We start from the raw sequence: 21,732 nt of genomic DNA, 5'->3' as shown, positions 1-21,732 counted from the left end.
GGGCATTGCTGGATCTGGTTCTGGGGAATGAGGTAGGTCAAGTGGAGCAAGTGTCAGTAGATGAACATTTAGGGAACAGTGATCATTGTATCATAAGGTTTAGATTAGCTATGGAAAAGGACAGGGAGCAAACTAGAGTTTAAATGTTTAACTGGAGGAAGGCCAATTTCAGTGGGATTAGAACGGATCTGGCCCGGGTAAACTGGAATCGAAGATTGGCAGGCAAAACTGTAATGGAACAATGGGCTGCCTTAAAAGAGGAAATAGTTCGGGTACAGTCGAGGTACATTCCCACTAGAGGGAAAGGCAGGGCAACTAAAGTCAGAGCTCCCTGGATGATGAAAGAGAAAGAGAGTAAGATGAAGCAGAAAAAGAGCATGTATGACAGATGTCAGGTCGAGAATACATCTGAGAATCAGGCTAAATATAGAAGGTTCAGAGGAGAAGTGAAAAAGAAAATAAGAGGGGCAAAGAGAGGGTATGAGAATAGAATGGCAGCCAACATAAAAGGTAATCCAAAAGTCTTCTATAGGCATATAAATAGTAAACAGGTAGTAAGAGGAGGGGAAGGGCCGATTAGGGACCAAAAAGGAGACCTACGTGTGGATTAATTAAGGAAAGCCAGCACAGATTTGTTAAAGGCAAATAGTGTTTAACCAACTTGATCGAGTTTTTTAATGAGGTAACAGAAAGGGTTGATGAGGGCATTGCGATTGACGTGGTGTACATGGATTTCCAAAAGGCGTTCGACAAAGTGCCACATTGCCAGCAAAGTTGAAGCCCATGGAATAAAAGGGACAGTGGCAGCATGGATATGAAATAGGCCAAGTAATAGGAAACAGAGAGTAGTGGTGAATGGTTGTTTTTCGGACTGGAGGAAGGTATACAGTGGTGTTTCCCCAAGGGTCAGTTCTAGGACCACTGCTTTTCTTGATATATATTAATGATGTGGGTGTACAGGGCACAATTTCAAAATTTGCAAAATGACACAAAACTTGGAAGTATAGTGAACAGTGAGGAAGTTAGTGATAGACTTCAAGAGGACACAGACAGGCTGGTGGAATGGGTGGACAGATGAAATTTAACGCAGAAAAATGTGAAGCGATACATTTTGATAGAAAAAACGAGGAGAGGCAATATAAACTAAAGGGTACAATCCTAAAGGGGGTGCATGAACAGAGAGACCTGGGGGTATTTGTGCACAAATCATTGAAGGTGGCAGGGCAGGTTGAGAAAGTGGTTAAAAAAGCTTACGGGATCCTGGGCTTCAGGAATAGAGGCATAGAGTACAAAAGCGTGGAAATTATGAAGAACCTTTATAAAACACTGGTTCAACCTCAACTGGAGTATTGTGTCCAATTCTGTGCAATGCACTTTAGGAAGGATGTGAAGGGCCTTAGAGAGGGTGCAAAAAGATGTACGAGAATGCTTCCAGGGATGAGGGACTTCAGTTACGTGGATAGACTGGAGAAGCTGGGGTTGTTCTCCTTAGAGCAGAGAAGATTGAGAGGAGATTTGATAGAGGTGTTCAAAATCATGAGGGGTCTGGACAGAGTAGATAGAGAGAAACTGTTCCCATTGGCAGAAGGGTCGAGAACCAGAGGACACAGATTTAAGGTGATTGGCAAAAGAACCAAAGGTGACATAAGAATGAACTTTTTTATTCAGCGAGTGGTTAGGATCTGGAATGCACTGCCTGAAAGGGTGGTGGAGGCACATTCAATCACGGCTTTCAAAAGGGAGTTGGATAAGTATCTGAAAGAAAAAAAAATTGCAGGGCTACGGGGAAAGGGCGAGGGAGTGGGGCTAGCTGAAGTGCTCTTGCAGAGAGCCGGCATGGGCTCGACAGGCCGAATGGCCTCCTTCTGTGCTGTAACTATCCTATGATTCTATGCAACTGAATGAACATAAGAGAACACTTGATGACTCACCCATATCTCAGTGAGTAGGGTGAGCCTGTTTGCTGCTAGTGCGCAGTTTGTGGAATCTTGGTTTGATTTCTGAGAATTTCAGCGACAAATCCATCTCTACATTCAATTAGCTTCCAAGGCCTCTTGTCGGGCCTCAACAAATTTATAACTGAATTGCACGAAAATTAGATGCTGAGAAGCTGACCATTCCACAATGCTTAAAGTCAGGTTCTCAGTAACAATTCACTGCCCCTGAAGTGAGAAGCCCTGACAGATAAGTCTTTGCAAGTCTTTTACCCCATTTTATATATTCATAAAGGAGTTTGCCACAGGAAAGCATTATTGAGCCCATATTGGTCTAAAAGCAATAAATTCTCTTGTTTCACGTCACACTTTATCACCTGCATTAAAGGTATTTCCCCATTCCAAATTCTCTTACACTACGTTTTGTTCATGTAATCACACAGCACAGAAGGAGTCCATTCGGCCCATCGTGCCGGCTCTTTGAAAGAGCTCGCCAATTAGTCCCACTCTTTCCCCATTGCCCTGCAAATGTTTCTTTTTCAAGTACATATCCAATTCCTTTTTGAAAGTTATTATTGAATCTGCTTCCACTGCCCTTCCAAGCAGTGCATTCCAGATCACAACTCGCTGCGTAAAAAAGATTGTCCTCTTCTCCCCTCTGGTTCTATGTATCCTATGTTCCTAAATGTAATGGCGCCGACTGCCAAATGCAGAATGTTAAATCAAATTACAATGCAAAAGGGTATGATCAGAGCAAAGAATTTAACTGAATGAGACTATGGGAGAGGCCTATGTCATGAGTGGACTGTTAAATGGTTTTTTGGCCTCTGTATTGACTAGGGCTGGCAGTGGTAGTGTTCACAGTCCTGTGACTGAGTCGGGAGGGGCTACAGCTGAAATCACAGATGTCATTAACAAATTGGGACCAAGATTGAGGAGGAGGCAGGCCCAGAAAGAATACTACTGTAAGTTCCAAGAGACGTGAGGGCAGAAGCAATGCTATACGGGCAGTTTTGCAAAGTTCTTTCAAAGGTGGAAGATGAGCCAAAAAACCATCCCTGAGTTCCCAATTTCTGTCGTGTCGTTGTTGGAAGGTAGAGAAAGATCAGCAGATGAAGCACAAACACTGGGCCATTGTCACATGTCTCCCAGCGTCCAGTTCTGAGCACCATCAGCAGAAGCCAGCAAGCAGGCTGCCTATTGGCACAAGGTCAGTGAGTGACCCGAGCGATGGGGAGAAAATACAAGTTATATAAAATGGAAAACATGTAGGGGGCAATTTTAACCTAACCCAATGGGATCGGGTGCAACTCTGGTCTACACCCCGCCAGATTTCACTCTCCATTGAAGTCAGTGTGGAGTAATATTGGACGGGGTGTAAAGCCGCGCCCCGTCCCTTCCCGTGGGGTGCCTGCCCGGCGAGCTAGGCTACAATTATCCCCGGAAAGTAATTCCAGTCTTCAGGAAAGTTGAAATGCATGATCCTGGGACATCTATAACAAGAAAATACTTCAGCCTCCTTTAAAGGAGGTGATTCGAGAGGATAAAGGGTAATAGCAATAAATGAAAGGAATAAGGCTTCACAATAACCAGGAATTCCTTGAGGATGCAAGAGCTAGGTTAGGGGCTGTTGGAAATGCTGTTGGTTTTGTGTCTGCATTTTCAGAAAGCATTTGTTGAGGCTCCTCACAAAAGACTTAGGACTGAAGTAAAGATTCATGGGATTATAGAGTTCTTTGTAAATTGGATAACAACCTGTCCAGGTAATAGGAAGCAAGATATTCTAACTGGGTCACCGCCGGCTCACCATTCCAACCTAAGGGAAAGCAATGACTCTTAAGATGTGGGGATTGTTCAGAGAAACTAAGTGGCTCACTTTATCTTCGAGTGATGCACTCTAAAGGTTTATTTCTTTGAATCTCTCAATTGTAAGTTTGTACTTTCCATCCCTTTTTTATATCACAGACCATCGGAACAGCACTGATAGCTGTGTTACGATGACACCGATTACAGACCGAGACCGTTGTCAGCACTGCAGTGTATGATTTGCTGATCAGCACAAGGTAGAGACAGAGACTTTATTATGGTTATGTTTATGTTACAGGTAGATTACCCTTTATCCGGACTTCCGAAAACCGAAACCCTCTAAAAACCGAAGGTTTTTTCGTTCAGCGTAAGTCGTGCGTACGACTTATGCTGAACGAAAAAACCTTCGGTTTTTAGAGGGTTCCGGTTGCGGAAGTTCGGATAAAGGGTAAGTCGTGCGCACGACCCCCCGCCGACCCTCCCGCCAGCCCCGACAACCGCCGACCCCGCCAGCCCCGACAACCGCCAACCCCGCCGACCACCGACCCCGCCAGCCCCGACAACTGCCAACCCCCCCGCGGACCCCGCCAGCCCCGACAACCGCCGACCCCGCCAGCCGCCGACCCCCCCCGCGGACCCGCCGGCCCCGACAACCGCCGACCCCGCCAGCCCCGACAACCGCCGACCCCCCCGCGGACCCCGCCAGCCCCGACAACCGCCGACCCCGCCAGCCCCGACAACCGCCGACCCCGCCAGCTGCCGACCCCCCCGTGGACCCCGCCGGCCCCGACAACCGCCGACCCCCCCGCGGACCCCGCCAGCCCCGACAACCGCCGACCCCCCCGCGGACCCTGCCAGCCCCGACAACCGCCGACCCCCCCCCCCCCCCGCGTACCCCGCCGGCCCCGACCCCGACTGACTTACGCTGAGCGTCAGCGTAAGTCGTGCGCACGACCCCCCGCCGACCCACCTTCCGAAATCCGAAATTCTCCTTTATCCGAAACTCGGCTGGTCCCGAGGTTTTCGGATAAAGGATAGTCTACCTGTAATATACTACAAGCCAAATGTATGTTGAATGTTTAAAATGTCTTAATCCAAATGTACACTCTCGGGAGCCGCAAGCCTACATTTCGTTGTACTGCACTTGTGCACTAACAATGACAATAAAAAAAAAAAAAGTTGATTTGAGACAACAATGACCAAAGCACACGAGAAAGTTGGGTGAATTTTGATCAGTTTCATAGTCCACCTGAATCCAAAGCAGTGCTGCTGCCTCAAATGTAACTCCTTCTAACAGACAGCGTTTAACTTGCTTCATTGTTCCACACAGCTTTTCCACTGGAATTTTTTGCTTCCACTTCTGCCGTTAGCTATTGCTGTTACCACTGGCTTTGCGTGCGCAACTCAGGGACATATGATGGCACACAAGGTGTGTTCAAATGGGACAAAGGTGTTATTAGGTCAGCTTACAGGAAGAGGTGGTTTTACTGAGAAATGGCCCTCTGATTTACAAAGATATAAGTGTTGCATACATTATGAAGGGGTTTACATTGCAGCTTGAAAGCAGAATTGTAAGGGAATCAAGAACACAGTATATACTGCCACGTTACGTCAGCTCATAGGGAGGATTCAGCATTTTTGTGATCAGCTGGGTGTCTGATAGAAATCAATCCCCATGTTTATTCACATCTGAGCCAAATTACTGTGAAATCCACACAAGGAGTTCCACTTTGCCCAATATAAAGTGCACAAATTCTGCCCATAGGGCCAAATCACATTAGCATAAATCCAGAGAGCTTTGGCCAATGCATAGGGACTAACTATGCGCAGAGATTGTGGGAGTTTGACCAGCCTCCAATGGCAGATCTGTAACCCCCCACCAGGTCCCATTAACGAGCCAGGCTGGTTGGTCAACGGTCATCAGTACCCCAGAGTCCCGTCAACCTGCCTGGCTTGGGTATCAGATTAACAAATCTGCTTTGGAGGCTTGAGTCAGTTCCAATCTTCCATTGCCAGGCATGTCACCTTGATCCAACTCAATCCAGAGACCCCATGGATGGATTTTAATGAGAGATGGTGACTGACTTGGTTGGGACGAGGGTGTTGGAAACTGAATTGAGGGAGTTGTTTAGCAGGGCAGCAGTGCCATGATTGGTGCAAGTCCCAAAGGAGGGGGAGTTGGGAGCTAGAGAGAATTGGTGAAGGAGTGGTGGGGGGGGGCGAAAGGTTTTTTTTAAATATTCGTTCCTGGGATGTGGGCGTCGCTGGCAAGGCCAGCATTTATTGCCCATCCCTAATTGCCCTTGAGAAGGTGGTGGTGAGCCGCCTTCTTGAACCACTGCAGTCCGTGTGGTGAAGGTACTCCCGCAGTGCTGTTAGGGAGGGAGTTCCAGGATTTTGACCCAGCGAAGATGAAGGGACAGCGAAATACTTCCAAGTCAGGATGGTGTGTGACTTGTAGATGGTGGAAAGATTTTGGGGAGTCGTGAGGTGAGACACTCGCCACAGAATACCCAGCCTCTGACCTGCTCTTGTTGTCACAGTATTTATGTGGCTGGTCCAGTTAAGTTTCTGGTCAATGGTGACCCCCAGGATGTTGATGGTGGGGGATTCGGCGATGGTAATGCCGTTGAATGTCAAGGGGAGGTGGTTAGACTCTCGCTTGTTGGAGATGGTCATTGCCTGGCACTTGTGTGGCGCGAATGTTACCTGCCACTTATCAGCCCAAGCCTGAATGTCATCCAGGTCTTGTTGCATGCGGGCACAGACTGCTTCATTATCTGAGGAGTTGCGAATGACACTGAGCTCTGATGGTGAAGCAGAGGGAAGGTGAGCTCATTAACAAGTGAGCTGTGCTGTGGTGGTGGCAGCAGGGGAAAGCTCATCTGTGCAGTAGGATAAGATTGGGTGGGGGGTGGGGGGGAAATGTTGATAAAAGAAAAAAGGAGGCGCTTAGGGGATAAAAAGGGAGTTGAAGGAAGGAGGAGGTGGGAGAGGGAAAGAGCATAAAGCAGAGCTGGAGGAAGGCTGATCGAGGGGAGCTTGGGTCTGGACAGCAGCCAATGCGAGCACGTGGGTGGATACAGGAAAACCTTTGATTATACAACTAAGAGGCAGAGAGTTAGGAATAGCAAGGAAGTTTTCACATCCCTTCATATTTCTAGAAACCTGTGTAGCACAGTCCCGTTGGGATGTATACTTTAGAATTTTTGTTCATCTCGGTTTCAATAATAAAGTAGTATTTTGTTTCCTAGCCTGTCTCATACCCACACACGTTTCAGATTATTTAGGGTTAAGCCCAATTTTTGTTAAATCATTAATCCTCCTCTTGTAGTTGAAGGGTGACAGATATCCCTTCAGGATCTCCCTCACTTTATCAGGTCCTTTGTTTGTGTGTTGTTATAGTAGTCATTGGGATGATGGAGGCAGTTTCTCCTTTGGGTGCTAGAACGAGCGAGGTAATCACCATGGAGATTGCCTGATCTAGGGGTTCTGAACTGTACCCCTACCTTTCGAACCTCAGAAAATAAAACCAAAATGGACATTACAGAGACAGAGCAGGGCTACCTCTAAATCTCCCAGGAATTCGGAGACAATATTAAGTTGAAACTAATGACTTAACTAGGATAGCAACCATATTTACATTCCCTGAAACTAAACATAACAACTCGTTACCTTAATTATAATCAACATTGACTACTTATTTACTCTGTTACAGCTTTCTGACTCTGTTATGAGTGTCAGAAATCAGTGTCGCGTGTCCAGGGACTGTTCGCATAATTTACTCCACTAGTTGTCTGCAGTGGCCATCTACAGATGGGTATGTGTGCACAAATCATTGAAGGTGGCAGGGCAGGTTGAGAAAGCAGTTAAAAAGGCTTACGGGATCCTGGGCTTCATAAATAGAGGCATAGAGTACAAAAGTGTGGAAATTATGATGAACCTGCATAAAACACTGGTTCGACCCCAACCGGAATACTGTGTTCCATTCTGGGCACCGCACTTTAGGAAGGATGTGAAGGCCTTAGAGAAGGGGCAGAAAAGATTTATGAGAATGATTCCAGGAATGAGGAACTTCAGTTACATTGATAGACTGGAGAAGCTGGGGTTGTTCTCCTTGGAGCAGAGAAGATTGAGAGGAGATTTGATCGAGGTGTTCAAAATCACGAGGGGTCTGGACAGAGTAGATAGAGAGAAACTGTTCCCATTGGCAGAAGGGTCGAGAACCAGAGGACACAGATTTAAGGTGATTGGCAAAAGAACCAAAGGTGACGTCAGAAAAACTTTTTTACGCAGCGAGTGGTTAGGATCTGGAATGCACTGCCTGAAAGGGTGGTGGAGGCAGACTCAATCTTATCTTTCAAAAGGGAGTTGGATAAGTATCTGAAGGAAAACATTTTGCAGGGCTACGGGGAAAGGGCGAGGGAGTGGGACTAGCTGAGAGTTGGCATGGGCTCGATGGGCCGAATGGCATTCTTCTGGGCTGTCACCATTCTACGATTCTATGAACCAGATTGGACACTTGGTCAATAAGCAAACTCAGGTCAGTTAGCATCAATTACTCTAATTCAGTTCCAACCCAAGAACTGAAAATAACACATGTATCTCTGAGGCCTTTGAGGAACGCTGGGATCCACAAGCATCGCTGAAGAAGGCTGGGATCCGTGAGGAATGCCTGGAGCTGTGTGGAATGCCGGGATCCACCTTCATAAATGTAAGCTAAGCATATCAGAAAAAGCAAGAATGCATAGGAACATAAGAAGTGACTGACCAGTGAAGACCCTGCAGCCCATTGGTCTGGTTCCAAAAACTGATACCCCTTAATCACTCACTCGCTAACTCTGTTTAACATGAAATAGTCTGATTTCAAAAAAGGCTGTTGGCCATCATGGGACAGGGTTAATCCCAACTCCCCCAGGAGTACAAGTGCCTCCCCTTAAAGGGCAACAATTACAAATAAAAATCAGGGAAGGATTAACCATCCGAAGTACTTATAAACAAAAAAAAAGCCCAACAAAGGGGTTCCATTGCTAGAGGCTGGGAAGGGAAAGCATTTGGGAGTGATCAGATGAGTGTGAGACAATTAGCAATAAAGTAAATTGGGTACTAGGGTATGGACACTGTACAGGTCAGTGCTGAGACCAGTCCTAGAGTATGGCGTGCAGTTTGGCAGGAAATAGAAGCATTAGAAAGGGTTCCGAGAAAAGTGACTCGGATGATTCCAGGCTTTAGGGGACTATATTATGAGGAAAAGGTCAAACAATTAAGCTTATTTTTGCTGAAGAAAAGCCAAAGAGGAAAAAATGTGCAGGGCTTTGGGGAAAGAGCAGGGGAGTGGGACTAACTGGAGAGCTCTTTCAAAGAGCCGGCACAGGCACGATGGGCCGAATGGCCTCCTTCTGTGCTGTAAGATTCTATGAGATATGGTGCAGATCTTCAAAATAATGAAAGGTATGGACAAGATTGAAGTAAGCAAGCTTGGCGCATAGGATTGGAAGAACCAAGGACAACATTCACAAGCCTGGAGCAAGGTTGGAAACTAGATGCCCTCCCAGAGGAACATGTGGAACAGACCCCCAGAGAAGGGAGCTGATTTGTAATCAATTTACACCTTTAAAAGAGAACTAAATTGATATCTGTTGAGAAAAGGGATTGAAGGTGAAAGAGAAAGAGATAGGAACATAGGAATTCCTAGACCAAAAAATGCATCTCGTTCACCTTCTACCATCCTGGTAGCCGCATATTACAACAATAATGGAGTTGTTCACAGCGATCAATTTCCATCAATTTGTCTACAACAGGCCTGACTGAACATGATGTGAGGCACACCCCAGTGGTGGAGAGCTTTGGATGATTTATTTTAGGGGAGCTCAGGGAAGGAGAGAGGAAGATTTCTGTTGCACGTTATTAATGAAAAAAAAAGTAAATTGGTGTGTAAAGTATGTTTATAATTTTGCGGTAAATAGCAAAGTGTGTTCTTAAAAGAGGTGGTAGGGAGAGGGCTACCCATGACAGATTAATCATACATGGACTCTGGATTGACTGGCTTCATGAGCTGGATGGGCTAGTCTCGCTGGGGGCTTTATGCTCTTATGGTAACAAGGTTATTAATAACAGAATGACGAGCTATCACAGCACCGGGGAAATCTCAGTCACTGTGCGTGTCACATTGGAACCCTTCATCATTTCAGCAGAGACTGTGTCAAAGACTTATTCAACTACAGAGGGTTTCACAGCGGAGCAGTATTCTGTACTCACCCAAAACCCAACATGTGCACACTTTTAGCAGGAGTCTTCGGATAATGAAGAAGAGTAGGAATACCAGCAGATTTCCCTCTCCCTAAGGCCACTGGCCTAGCTCAGAACAGCTAATTTAAGAGACCGGTGATGGAACCTGGCACCCTGCTGCTCAACTACTCACTGGCTACATTTAATGATCCATCGGGGAAGCCTACAACTGAACTGTTGTGGAGCAACAATTTCCCACACAATCTAAATGTCTGAGTCTACTAGAACATCCACAGTATGTGAATCCAACAAAGTAATGCTGACAACTCTATAAAGCGTTGGGAATTACATCTAGCTTTACTTACTGTGCCGAGTAAAATATATTGAGGCACAAGCAAAACTTCAGAGAAGGATCACCAAAATGATTACTCGTCTGATATTACTAACCTATGGACAGAGGCTGAAGCTTCAATGGAGACAAGTGAGAAAGACTTGCATTTCTATAGCGCCTTTCACCACCTCAGGATGTCCCAAAGCGCTTTACAGCCAATCTTTTTTGAAGTGTAGTCACTGTTGCAATGTAATGCAAGTGAATGAGTGTCAAGCAGCTGGCCAAGGCAACGGAGTTCAAGGAATGGACGGCCCTGAGATTAGACTCCAAACACATTGGCCCGGATATTCCGATCCCTACGGGTGGGTACGCACTGTGCACCCACCCGTAGGGACATCGGAAATGCCGGTTTCAGGCATGCACTGAAAACCAGCATTTCCGATCTGTTAAGAAAGCTCTTGACAGATCCTCCGGCTGCCCTGGAGCAGGGCCTCTGCGGGCGGATAGTTCCGCTTTCTGGAGACCCTCCGCCCCCAGAAAGCACTTACAATTCTTACGCCTGGTAAAAGCAGGTGTAAGGCCTGCTTTTACCAGGATAAGAGTTAAAAAAAAGTAAATTAAAAATTTTCACTGATTGATCATTTAAAAATACTTTTAAAAAGGTAAGTTTATTTTTAGCCCCGTAAAATACTTTAATTATTTTTTTCAAAAAATTAAATTTTTGTTTAAAATACTTAATTTATTGCAATTTCAAGTTATTTTAAAAATGTGATTAAAAAAAAAATTATTTAAAGTTTTACTGTTTTTTCATTGATCTCCATTCATATATTTGACAGGTCTTCCTGTCAAATGTACGAAGGGAGATTCCCTTCTGTGATTGGCTCCCCGTGATCCCAGGGACGCTGCGAACTGCCTGCGCCTCTGGGATACGGGGGCCCTGCGCACTTGGAGTTTGGAGAGGCCCTGGAGCGGAAGTGTGTGCGTCCTGGGAGCCCTCAGGTAAGGGGGCAGATTTTTCCAGATCGCAGTCCTCCGCCCGCGGGAGGCCTGTGATCGGAAAATACGGGCCATTGAGTCCAGGTGGTGGAAAGCCCTGGGCCGATAACCTCGTCTTCCAGCTGGAAATGCTGAGCCAGGGCTCCCCTCGAGAACAACAACATGACAAGACTCATCAGCCCATCTCAGCCATGCTGTTGTTTGGGTCTAATACTGGCTCTGCCTGGCTGTCATCTCCCTCTTACCCCTGCACATACCCCTCTACTCCCTGTTAAATTAGGAATCTATCCTGTTCCTGGGACTAGGGACAGGGTCACTGGCAAGGCTTGGAAGCTAAGCAGAGCCAGGCCTGGTTAGTACCTGGAGGGGTGACCATCAGGGAAGACCAGGTGCAGAAGGTCACGGAAGGAGCCCCGAGGAGGGGCGGTTGGTGAGAAGGTCACGGAAGGAGCCCCGGGAGGGGCGGCTGGTGAGCAGGCCCGGGCGTTGGGCTGAAGATTGTCGGACAGGAGGAATGGTGGAAATGGAATGGCGGCGCGCACAGATGCAGCGGCTTTGCTTCTCCCAGGACGGTGCTATTTACGTTAGTGTTATTTGTACTGGACTCATGGGAGCTTGCAAGATCACATTTCGTTGTACAATGACAATAAAGTTGAATTATTATTTCCTTTTTGATGGTTTTGACAGAGTTCTCAGTCACTGTGCTGGCAACAGTCTATTTGAAACTTAATTCCAAAGTGTGAAGTAGCTACTCTTCAAATTACACTTAGTTGGTGGTTTCCTTAGTCAATAACCACACCCCCATATTAAAGTCACATGCTAGAGAAACTGGTAACGCTGCAAACTGTCCCACTGAGATGTGCATAATCAGGACTTGAAAGAGGGAATATCCTGAATTTGAGTGGTTCCCTGCTGTCAAGGTGACACAGGGATGCAAGGACAAAACACAATAATGTTCCAAGGAACTCTACCCTGCCCCCCTCCCTCCCAGCAATCTTAGCCGAGAGCTCCAGGGGCCATAGCCTTGGGGTTAAGATCTGTGCGTAATGAATTACATAAAGGAAACGTAGCAGAGAGCTTGGTTGTAGATGGGAGTGAAATTTCAGTGCTTAAAGAGTTAATGGAACTAAAGCTGGAACTAATCCTTTCAAAAATAAGAAATCAGTTCTAGCTGGTGCACAGGTTAACAAAGTCAGTGATTGATTTTAATGATTTTAATACGAGACGCTGGGTCCTGAGCAGGGAGTTACAAGTGAAAAAACATCAAACTAACTTTAATAAATGAGTCTTTGGGAGAAGCCGTCTGCAAACATGTTTTTTCTGAATGGATAAATCGAGGAGAAAGCATCCGACGCTGTTGATATTAACATTTTAAAACATTTATCTTACTTTTAAAAGGTTAAGCTGGGTTTGGAAAAATAACTCGAGTCTGTTCAGGACCAAAGCCAAAGCCTCGAGGGCACACATGTGCATTTTCCCAAAAGGGTCTTTGGTTTGCCTATTTTATAACCAGCCCTGCATAGCACAAGAGTTTGAAGCATATGGCTAGACAGATGCTTCTGGCTCCTATTCAAGGCTGACAAAAAAAGGAAGAAAAAAAAGATGGAAAGTTCTTTTCCCAGTGTAGAGCCTTGGGTACCTGGATCTTTTCCTGTCTGCGCTGCTGCTCAGCAAATCTTTTAGTCAGTGCTTGCTTTTTTGCCCTCAGCTCCTTTATATCATCTTCCCCTCCGCTGCCTTCGGGCTCAGAGTCTTGTCCCTCGTATTCTTCAATGATGACATCTTCTTCCTGTGCACAAATGGTTGGCAACAGAATTGAAGTGAGGAACAGTGAAAAATGAGACTGTTACTAACAAGATACAGCAAGGCGCTGCCATCTTCAATATTCAGCCCCATACATTAAACAAAAGTTCAGGAACACAGACCCAAGCCATGTCATATTCATGCCTCGCTGATTAATAATGCCTTGATAAGAATAGAAGCTGCCAGAAATCTAGATAAACATGGATTACCAAGGCAGTCTGGTAGCTCTAGTGAACTCCAAACCCAGCAGATTTCTAAATTCAAATTGTAATACTGACTGATATTTGAACATGCCTTGCCTGTTGGCTAACTTCCATAAGTTCTGTATCATGCTGTTAGGCAGACTTCAGGACACAGCCCTGCCCCGTCATAGTGCACCTCTGGCCAGGGAGGCAAAGCTGCACGATTGGGCATCTAATCAACGACACAAATGGCAGGCACCGCACTCGCAAGGGAAGGTCACATCTGCTCCACTGTCACCCCACCACTGGTTGGCACCACAGGCTTGAGGAACTGCTTCCGAGTACCTCACCTGGCTCTTTGCAACGCAGCTTGCCTGTGTGAAATGCCAGGACTTGATTGTCATACCCTTCATTTCATAAGTAGAAAAGCTTTTTTTGTGAAGTGTAGACAGTGAATGTTGCCTATCTTTTTGGTTAGGAGCAGAGTCTTCACAGCAGAGTCCTCACCCAGCACTCAAGACACTGTCCAGCAAGGGGAAATGATAGCAATCAGGAGTAGGAACTTGGGCTGATTTTGCTCTCAGGAGCGACGATGCCGATTTTAGTGTCTCCACTGCTGTTCCTCGAGATCAGCTAACTCAGCAGAGACCAGGATTCGAACCTGGGACCTTCCTAGTCGGCACTGTTCAGTACTACACCACATGGCTCTCGATAACTGCTAACATTTCTGTGACTTCAGCAATAATCAGGAGGAGGTAATACTTCAAAAATAAACAGCTTAAAATTCTCACCGCTAAGGAATCCCACATTAAAACCCAATGTTAAGGATCAAAAACCAGAGTCTACACATTAAACTGCACGGCCCAGTCTGAGGTGCTCCACAGCAGTGCATCGTGTGCTGACCAGATAATGCAAGGAGCAGGCTGAGGCACAACGCATGACCTCATCAAATCAGCAGTCCACCGAGAGCCTGGCCCGGGGCGGGGAGGGGAGAGAAGCAATGTAAATTAGCAATAAAACAGAAGTTAGATAATCAGGACATTTAAAGTTCTGACCACTATAATTTTAATCAGGGATTCATTACTAGACAGAATTTAAAGCATTTGTCATTAGTAATTTAGGTTTGGGGGTTTACTGCAGTATTCCACTATTAAGACATTGTGGTATGGAAAGGAGTTTGAACTTAAATAACTGAACGGCAGACTTGCTGGTGTCTGCCCGAGGCCACATTTATACTCTGTTGATATTGGATTCAGACGGTATAAACCCTTGGCTGGAGAGGTACCAGCAGGCTCGGAGCACTGAGTTTACTCTGCAAGTTTCACATCAGTTGGGCCTGTACGATATTCACTAGGGGACATGTGCAGCATTGACAGCTTCTGAGTCACGATGCAGTACAGTGCCGAACCCGCCAGCCACGTACGTCCCCTGCTAACACTGGCATCTGGCTCATTACCTTGGAACACTGCTACTCATCAGATGTTTTATTTTGAGTGGAAGGAGAAGAGAACCAGTTGGTGTTGGTGAGTCTTCTGCCAGCCACACAGACAGCAGCTTAGTGTCAGAAGCCACTATCTTCCATCTGCTCAAGAATACTACACGCAGGTAAACTTCCACAAGAGTGAAACGAGCTGGAAAGATGATACAAGGATTAAAGTGAAAAACCTGCTTAGTTGGTAATGCACTGCACGGTGTGGAACTGAACATACCAAGAGGGTCCTAGGTTCCATTGCTGGTCTGTGCTGAGTGAGCTAGGGTGGTGGCAGAAGTGGATAACTAGCCTCAGTGTTCCAGGAGAGGATACCCTCTCCTGACTGCTGTCCAGAGCCCTGCTGGAAGCCCATGTCAGGTAAGGACAGGATAAGGCTGAATTGTGATATTCTCCACAGTTAAATGGCCTACCAATACTTAGTCAAGGCTCAAACAAGAATGGGCAGTCGGTGCCTGTGGAACCTGTACCTCAGTGAGAGCCAGCACTTTCAGGGAAGAAAATTAAAAATTAATAATTGGCAAGGTGAGGCAGACTATCGAAAAAGGAACTGAGATTTTCAGAATAAATGGGGTTTCTTTCCTACAGTGACATCTCCAGAAAGTTGAGAGATGTTGGCTCCTTGCATCATTTTCTGGCAGCACATGGCGATCCTTGCCTTAGTGAGTGGTTTTGAGACTTTCTGTATTGTAGATCTGCGAGCCATTAGCCAAGCAACTGCGGCTTGTGGCAGAGATCAGGTACTTTCACTGCACCTTTCGGCCAACTACAAATTGTGCCAGCTTACCTTAGTTCTGTTAATATATTTTGTTTAATTGTAAAATCCTCAGAGGACTTCAATCAGATGATGAGTATCTGCTGGCAACAGTCACCAAACAAAGGAATGTTCCCTTGGTAATGTGGTACATTCCAGTCTCCTCTTGGTAATGTGGTACATTCCAGTCTCCTCTTTGCAACTGGTCGTCAAACTTTTGGAACGAGTGCCCTCCCCATTTTATCTTTAAGGCACTGACTCTCGCTGGGGCAGTTATAGAGGCACCTGCCAGTCTCCGATACATTCCCCACATGGCCATTCTACATGTCTGAGCGCAGACAGCAAGAGCCAGCAGGCTACTCGATCACAAGGTACCTCAATGGCCAGCTCCTCCCATCACACACACACCCGGCATGGGTCATGGATAGTGATAAATAGCAGCAACTCTGCTGATATTCCCCCTCTGTAGTTCTGGGACACTGAGGGAACTTCAGCCAGGACCACTCGGCTCCAGACCTCATTACAGCCTTGGTCCAAACATACCGTGGCTGCAGTGTGTACCAGCTACAAGGTGCACTGTAGCAACTCACCAAGGCTTCTTCGGCAGCACCTCCCAAACCCGCGACCTCTTCCACCTAGAAGGACAAGGGCAGCAGGCGCATGGGAACACCGCCACCTCCAAGTTCCCCTCCAAGTCACACACCATCCTGACTTGGAAGTATATTGCCGATCCTTCATCGTCGCTGGGTCAGAATCCTGGAACTCCCTCCCTAACAGTACTGTGGGAGCACCTTCACCACACGGACTGCAGCAATTCAAGAAGACAGCTCATCACCACCTTCTCAAGGGCATTTAGTGATGGGCAATAAATGCTGGCCTTGCTAGCGACGCCCACATCCCATGAACGACTAAAGAAAAACTGTACCAAACCTACTGTTACTCCGTGAACGGCACCGAACAGGATAGATGGGGGAGGCCGTAATTAAAGTGCAATTTTTTGGGGAAGCTAATATGGCTGATCATACAGTAACACAGCGAGATTATTACACAGGGAGCGACCCAGTCATGAAGTGAGCAGATACAGGCCATTATAATCAACTGGCAGGTTGGACAGCTGAACAGACACAAATCCACAACCACGGAGGCGTGGAGCATGCATCTTATCTGCAATGATCGAACATTGCCGTTATCCACAGTGGTAAACACAGGAATCAGTGGTGGGAGGCTGTGGATGCTGGGGGCCAATGGAAATTTCAAGACTGAGATTGATAGATTTTTGTTGGGTAAGGCTATCAAGGGATATGGAGCATAGGTGGGTAAATGGGATTAAGGTACAGATCAGCCAGGATCTAACTGAATGGTGGAACAGGCTTGAGGGGCTGAATGGCCTCCTCCTGTTCCTATGTTCCCTCAAATTACCATATCCAATTATTATATATTTTATTACAGTCTAAAAGCTTTTACCCATGGGGGGTGGGGAAGGGAAAGAGGAGGTGGGCACTGGTTTTAGTCCTTAGCTACTGCAATGCTGACAGCCATCATAAGCACTGATAACCAACATGGCAGCCCATCAACCAGAGATGTCATCAAAAAGAGAAACACACAAAGGCGGTCAGAAATTTGTTTATGTAGTCTATTCAGTCTGTTAATAAACAGGGCCGTGGCGGGAAGTAGCTGACTCAGCTCCTCATTGTCTGATCTACGTGAGGGATGCACAAGCTCGTGCTTCCGCGTGATGAATTGATTCTGAGGGAGAAGAGAATTTAGTGAACAAAGAACTGGGGATAGTGCAGCTTTAAGGGAGTATATGAAAAAGCAGGAACACCAGCACAATCCCTAATCATATCAGGATGTGGGCTGCTGTTCAATTTTCCACACAAACCAATGAGTTTGTCTCTTCCTGTATCAGTGCTCCAAGCGAGGCCCCCTGTGAAATCAGTGCCACAGCTATAAACTTTATCCTACTCCTGAACCTTGACCTTTCCGAGGTTAGCTCCATTAAATCATCCATTAAAAAGTGAAATAGAAAACAGCATGTGGATCTCGTAGCAGCAGTGGAATTTCAGGAAATGGAATGAAAAAAAAACCCTCTGGTGTACTGTACCTGATCCTGCAGTTGTTTTCCCTGCTGGCTTCCATCTTCCTTTCCCAGGCTGTCTGGGATGGGTGCCATTGACACATACTTTCCACCCTTGAATGCCAACAGAGGTTCTTCTTGGCCGCACAGAGCTTCCAGGAAGTACTTTAGCACTGTGACCCTCTTGCAGTCAGCCGCTATTACCTAGTGTTTTGGGGAGGAAACCAGAACATTAAGGGGGGGAAAAAAAAACACATTGTTGGTCAAATGCCAAAAGGCTCATGAGAAACGTGTCTAAACAGCATCGAGGCTACCAGGGGGGCAGCTGAGGCTGGGCTGGGGAAAGCATCAGGAGCCACAGGGATTGTCACAAGGTGCTCCAAATGCACGCACCAGAAAAGTCGCTACGTGCCACCGACGTCACGTGAGGGGAACAGTAAAAAGAACAAGCAGCAACTCTGAAAGAAGGTTTTAGTCGCAAAAAGGAAACTGAAAAGCATTTCCACAATAGCATCAACTTCCTCCTTTGTCTAATTTTAACCACCCATTATCATACTGCTCGTCAGCCACTTGACATTAGCATGACCTGTGACCACAAAACCAGAGTCTCAGACGTGACCTTAAGCCAGGGGCACAGACATTAAGTCACTTGTGTGCTTTTTTTGGTCAGGAGGGTGCTGACATAGGTTCACTCACACTTCTACAAAGTGCTGACTACACACAGCACTAATTCTGAAACCATAGCGCTTGCTTATTTCAAATTATTGTATTATTCAACGAATGCAAGAGTTTTTGAGCACAAAAGGATTTTTCACATCTTGGAATATTGCACCAACAATTACAGATACCAGTGGCTAGTAGTTCATTTAATATACTCAGAGTTCAATTTCCCACAGCCAAATAAAATAGTGACCTGCAAATTTCTAAAGTACAAGAATTACAAGAATATGGTTATGATACAAGCTCACTTTTTTCTACAGGCAAGCCTTCAAGACCTATAAACCAAAATGTGAGTGTATGCACTAAGTCGATTGGGAGAGCATGTCCTGAGCGAACACTGAACCTTTTTATTGCTAGGAGATAGAATATGGGACTCCAGCATACATCACGTCATGTTGGAAGACAGCTTTCAACACACCAGTCGCTTTTTGTGAGAGATTAAACTATTAAATAGGTTTATTCACAAATAGACCTATTTTCAAAAGCAGAATAAGCGAGACAATAAATCAGTTTAAATATGGCAGTTTGAAGCCAGTTCACAGAGGGTTAAACAAACAAATCATTCAAATCAGAACTGTTGAAACCTTCTTTTCACAACTTGGGATGAATAAATATTTTTTCAGAGACAGATAGCAATCTGATTCTTCAGCAAACCACCAGAATAGTCTTTGCAGGACTTGCATAGGTACATGTCCACCTAGTTGTGTTCTATCTCCATGCCTCATGGCCAGACATGGCTATACTGCTAATATATAAAATGTGTGGGTTTTTTATGCACAAAACCCTTCGAAGGCAGGCATTGCCAACATGTGGTGATTGACACATACTGTAAATATACAAGGTGTCTGCTTTAGGCCAATAATGCAATCAGGAAACACCCAGATCAAAGCGCCATCAACTCATCTGACCCACTTGGGATTCGGATGGGCCGTTGCCTCAGTTGGATTGCCAGATTGTTTCTCGTGGTACGTTCAGACGAGTTTTGCAATCAAAAGTTCTCACATTAAGGTTGTTTTGTCCCTTTGAAGGGATTTGCCATAGCTCTGATCTCTAATCAATGTTGGGTTTTACATTAGTGTTATACTTAAAACTTAATTTAAACTAAGAAAAGACACAATAAAAAGAATGACAAACTATGGACAAAATTTTCTCCAGGGTACAATTACACTACATCCTTAGGGTCAGTGCGACACAACAACTGCTAAAAGTTGTCGTGTAAATACAGCCGAAACGATGAACCCGTCACTTGTTGAAGTGTGACAGTTTGTGCTATTGGTTATAAAATATTACAAAGTATTAACAGCACAGAAGCAGGATATTCGGCCCAACTGGTCCGCGACGGTGTTTATGCTCCACACGAGCCTCCTCCCACCCTTCATCTAACCCGATCCTTCTATTCCTTTCTCCCTCATGTGTTTATCTAGCTTCCCCTTAACTGCATCTATGCTATTCGCTTCAACCACTCCCGGTGGGAGCGAGTTCCACATTCTCACCACTCTCTGGGTAAAGAAATTTCTTCTGAATTCCCTATTGGATTTATTAATGACTCTCTTATATTGATGGCCCAGAGCTCTAGTCTCGCCCGCAAGTGGAAACATCATCTCTACCTCTACCCTATCAAAGCCTTTCATAATCTTAACGACCTCTACCAACTTCCCAATTGCTGGCTTGGCAACGATTATGAGTAATTGAGCCATTCGGGCCAGGACGGTCCTAGGGTCCACCCACAGTTGTCCCGAGTTAGCTAACGTAGCTGGAGTGGCAGTGGCAGTGCTACAATTCAGCTCAATTGTTGTTGAAAATGATCCTGGGTGTTCATGATCGACTTTGTGATAGGTCCTTGTGTGTAGTAGAGAGCAAGAGAGAGAGAGAGAGAGAATGCGTGTGAGTGAGAGGGAGAACAAGCAACAGTGAGTGAAAGCATAGGATCATACAGCACAGAAGGAGACCATTCAGCCCATCCTGCCTCTGTTGGCTCTTTGAAAGAGATATTGAGAATTAGTCCCACTAGCCTGCTCTTTCCCCCAAGCAAGTATTTATCCAATTCCCTTTTTAAAGTTACTATTGAATCTACTTCCACACCGCCCTTTCAGGCAGCATGTTCCAGACCACAACAACTTGCTGCATGAAAACATTTCTCCTCATCACCCATTCGGTTCTTTTGCCAATTATCTGAGAGTGAGAGTAAGAGAGCGAGAGTGAGTGCAAGGGAAGGGAAGAATGAGAGAAGGGGAAAGAGAGGGAGAGCGCGCGAGAGTAGGGAACAGAAAAAAGGGAGAGAGAGCACGATAGAGTAGGGGAGAATGAGAGAGAGATTTAAACCGCTGACCACCCTCTGTGTAAAAAAAACCTTCCCAACAGCTTATCCTAAACTTGCCCTTCACAGCCCCGACTCTGTGCCCTCAAGTCTTGCTGTGTTGGTGTAGCAAACTATTGTGTCGGGTTTACTTTCTGTATCTTGTTAACTATCTTTTACAGCTCCCTATAAGATGCAGATTGGAAGCAAAGGAAGATACAGAGCTATGGGGAGAGGGAAGGATAGTGGAATTCGTTTTGGATTGCTCTAGCAAAGAGCTGGCAGACATAGAAATTACAACAGGAAACAGGCCATGCTGTTTTCCCCCCTGCCCTAAGCCCTGAACTCACATCTTTCTCCAGTTTCTCTCTGATCTCCCCTCATGACCACTCCGTGCTCATCTTGTCCATGAGACTCACTTCCTGCTCCCTCAACCCTATATCTACTAAACTGCTGACCACCCAACTTCCTTTTCTGGCTCCAATGTTAGCTGACATTGTTAATAGTTCTCTCTCCTCAGGGACTGTCCCTCTCTCCCTCAAATCTGCCGTCATCACCCCTCTCCTCAAAAAAACCCTTGACCCCTTTGTCCTTGCAAACTACCGCCCCATCTCCAACCTCCCTTTCCTCTCCAAAGTCCTTGAACATGTTGTCAGCTCCCAAATCCGTGCCCATCTTTCTTGCAATTCCATGCTTGAATCCCTCCAATCAGGTTTCTGTCCTTGCCACAGTACCGAAAATGCTCTTAAAGTCACAAATGACATCCTTTGTGACTGTGACAAAAGTAAACTATCCTTCCTCGTCCTTCTTGACTTGTCTGCAGCCTTTGACACAGTTGACCACTCCCATCCTTCTCCACCGTCGTCCAGCTAGGTGGGACTGCACTCGCCTGGTTCCTTTCTTATCATTCTAATCGTAGCCAGAGAATCACCTGCAATGGCTTCTCTTCCCACTCCTGCATCGTCACCTCTGGTGTCCCCCAAGGATCTATCCTTGGCCCCCTCCTATTTCTCATCTACATGCTGCCCCTTGGCGGCAACATCCGAAAACACAGCGACAGTTTCCACATGTACGCTGATGACACCCAGCTCTACCTCACTACCTCTTCTCTCGACC

At 46.0% G+C, this 21,732-nt stretch overlaps 1 protein-coding gene across 1 annotated transcript in view; it reads right to left on the bottom strand.

Annotated features, from left to right (window-relative positions):
- smg6 (SMG6 nonsense mediated mRNA decay factor) overlaps positions 1-21,732 on the bottom strand; it is a 280,547-nt gene that overhangs the window by 85,363 nt on the left and 173,452 nt on the right. Inside the window, exons 5-6 of the mRNA XM_085965106.1 lie at positions 17,628-17,804; positions 12,935-13,084 (exon numbers count right to left, since the gene is read on the bottom strand). Of these exons, the coding sequence (XP_085821232.1) occupies positions 12,935-13,084; positions 17,628-17,804 (327 nt within the window). The remainder of the gene's footprint in view (positions 1-12,934; positions 13,085-17,627; positions 17,805-21,732) is intronic.

This window comes from Somniosus microcephalus, chromosome 22, assembly GCF_052327205.1.
Source record: "Somniosus microcephalus isolate GS21.2 chromosome 22, FLI_Smic_1.0, whole genome shotgun sequence".
In the NCBI taxonomy this organism is placed as follows: Eukaryota; Metazoa; Chordata; class Chondrichthyes; order Squaliformes; family Somniosidae; genus Somniosus; species Somniosus microcephalus.
Note: the sequence above shows the minus strand (reverse complement) of the source record. Positions and strands in the feature narration are given on the sequence as shown.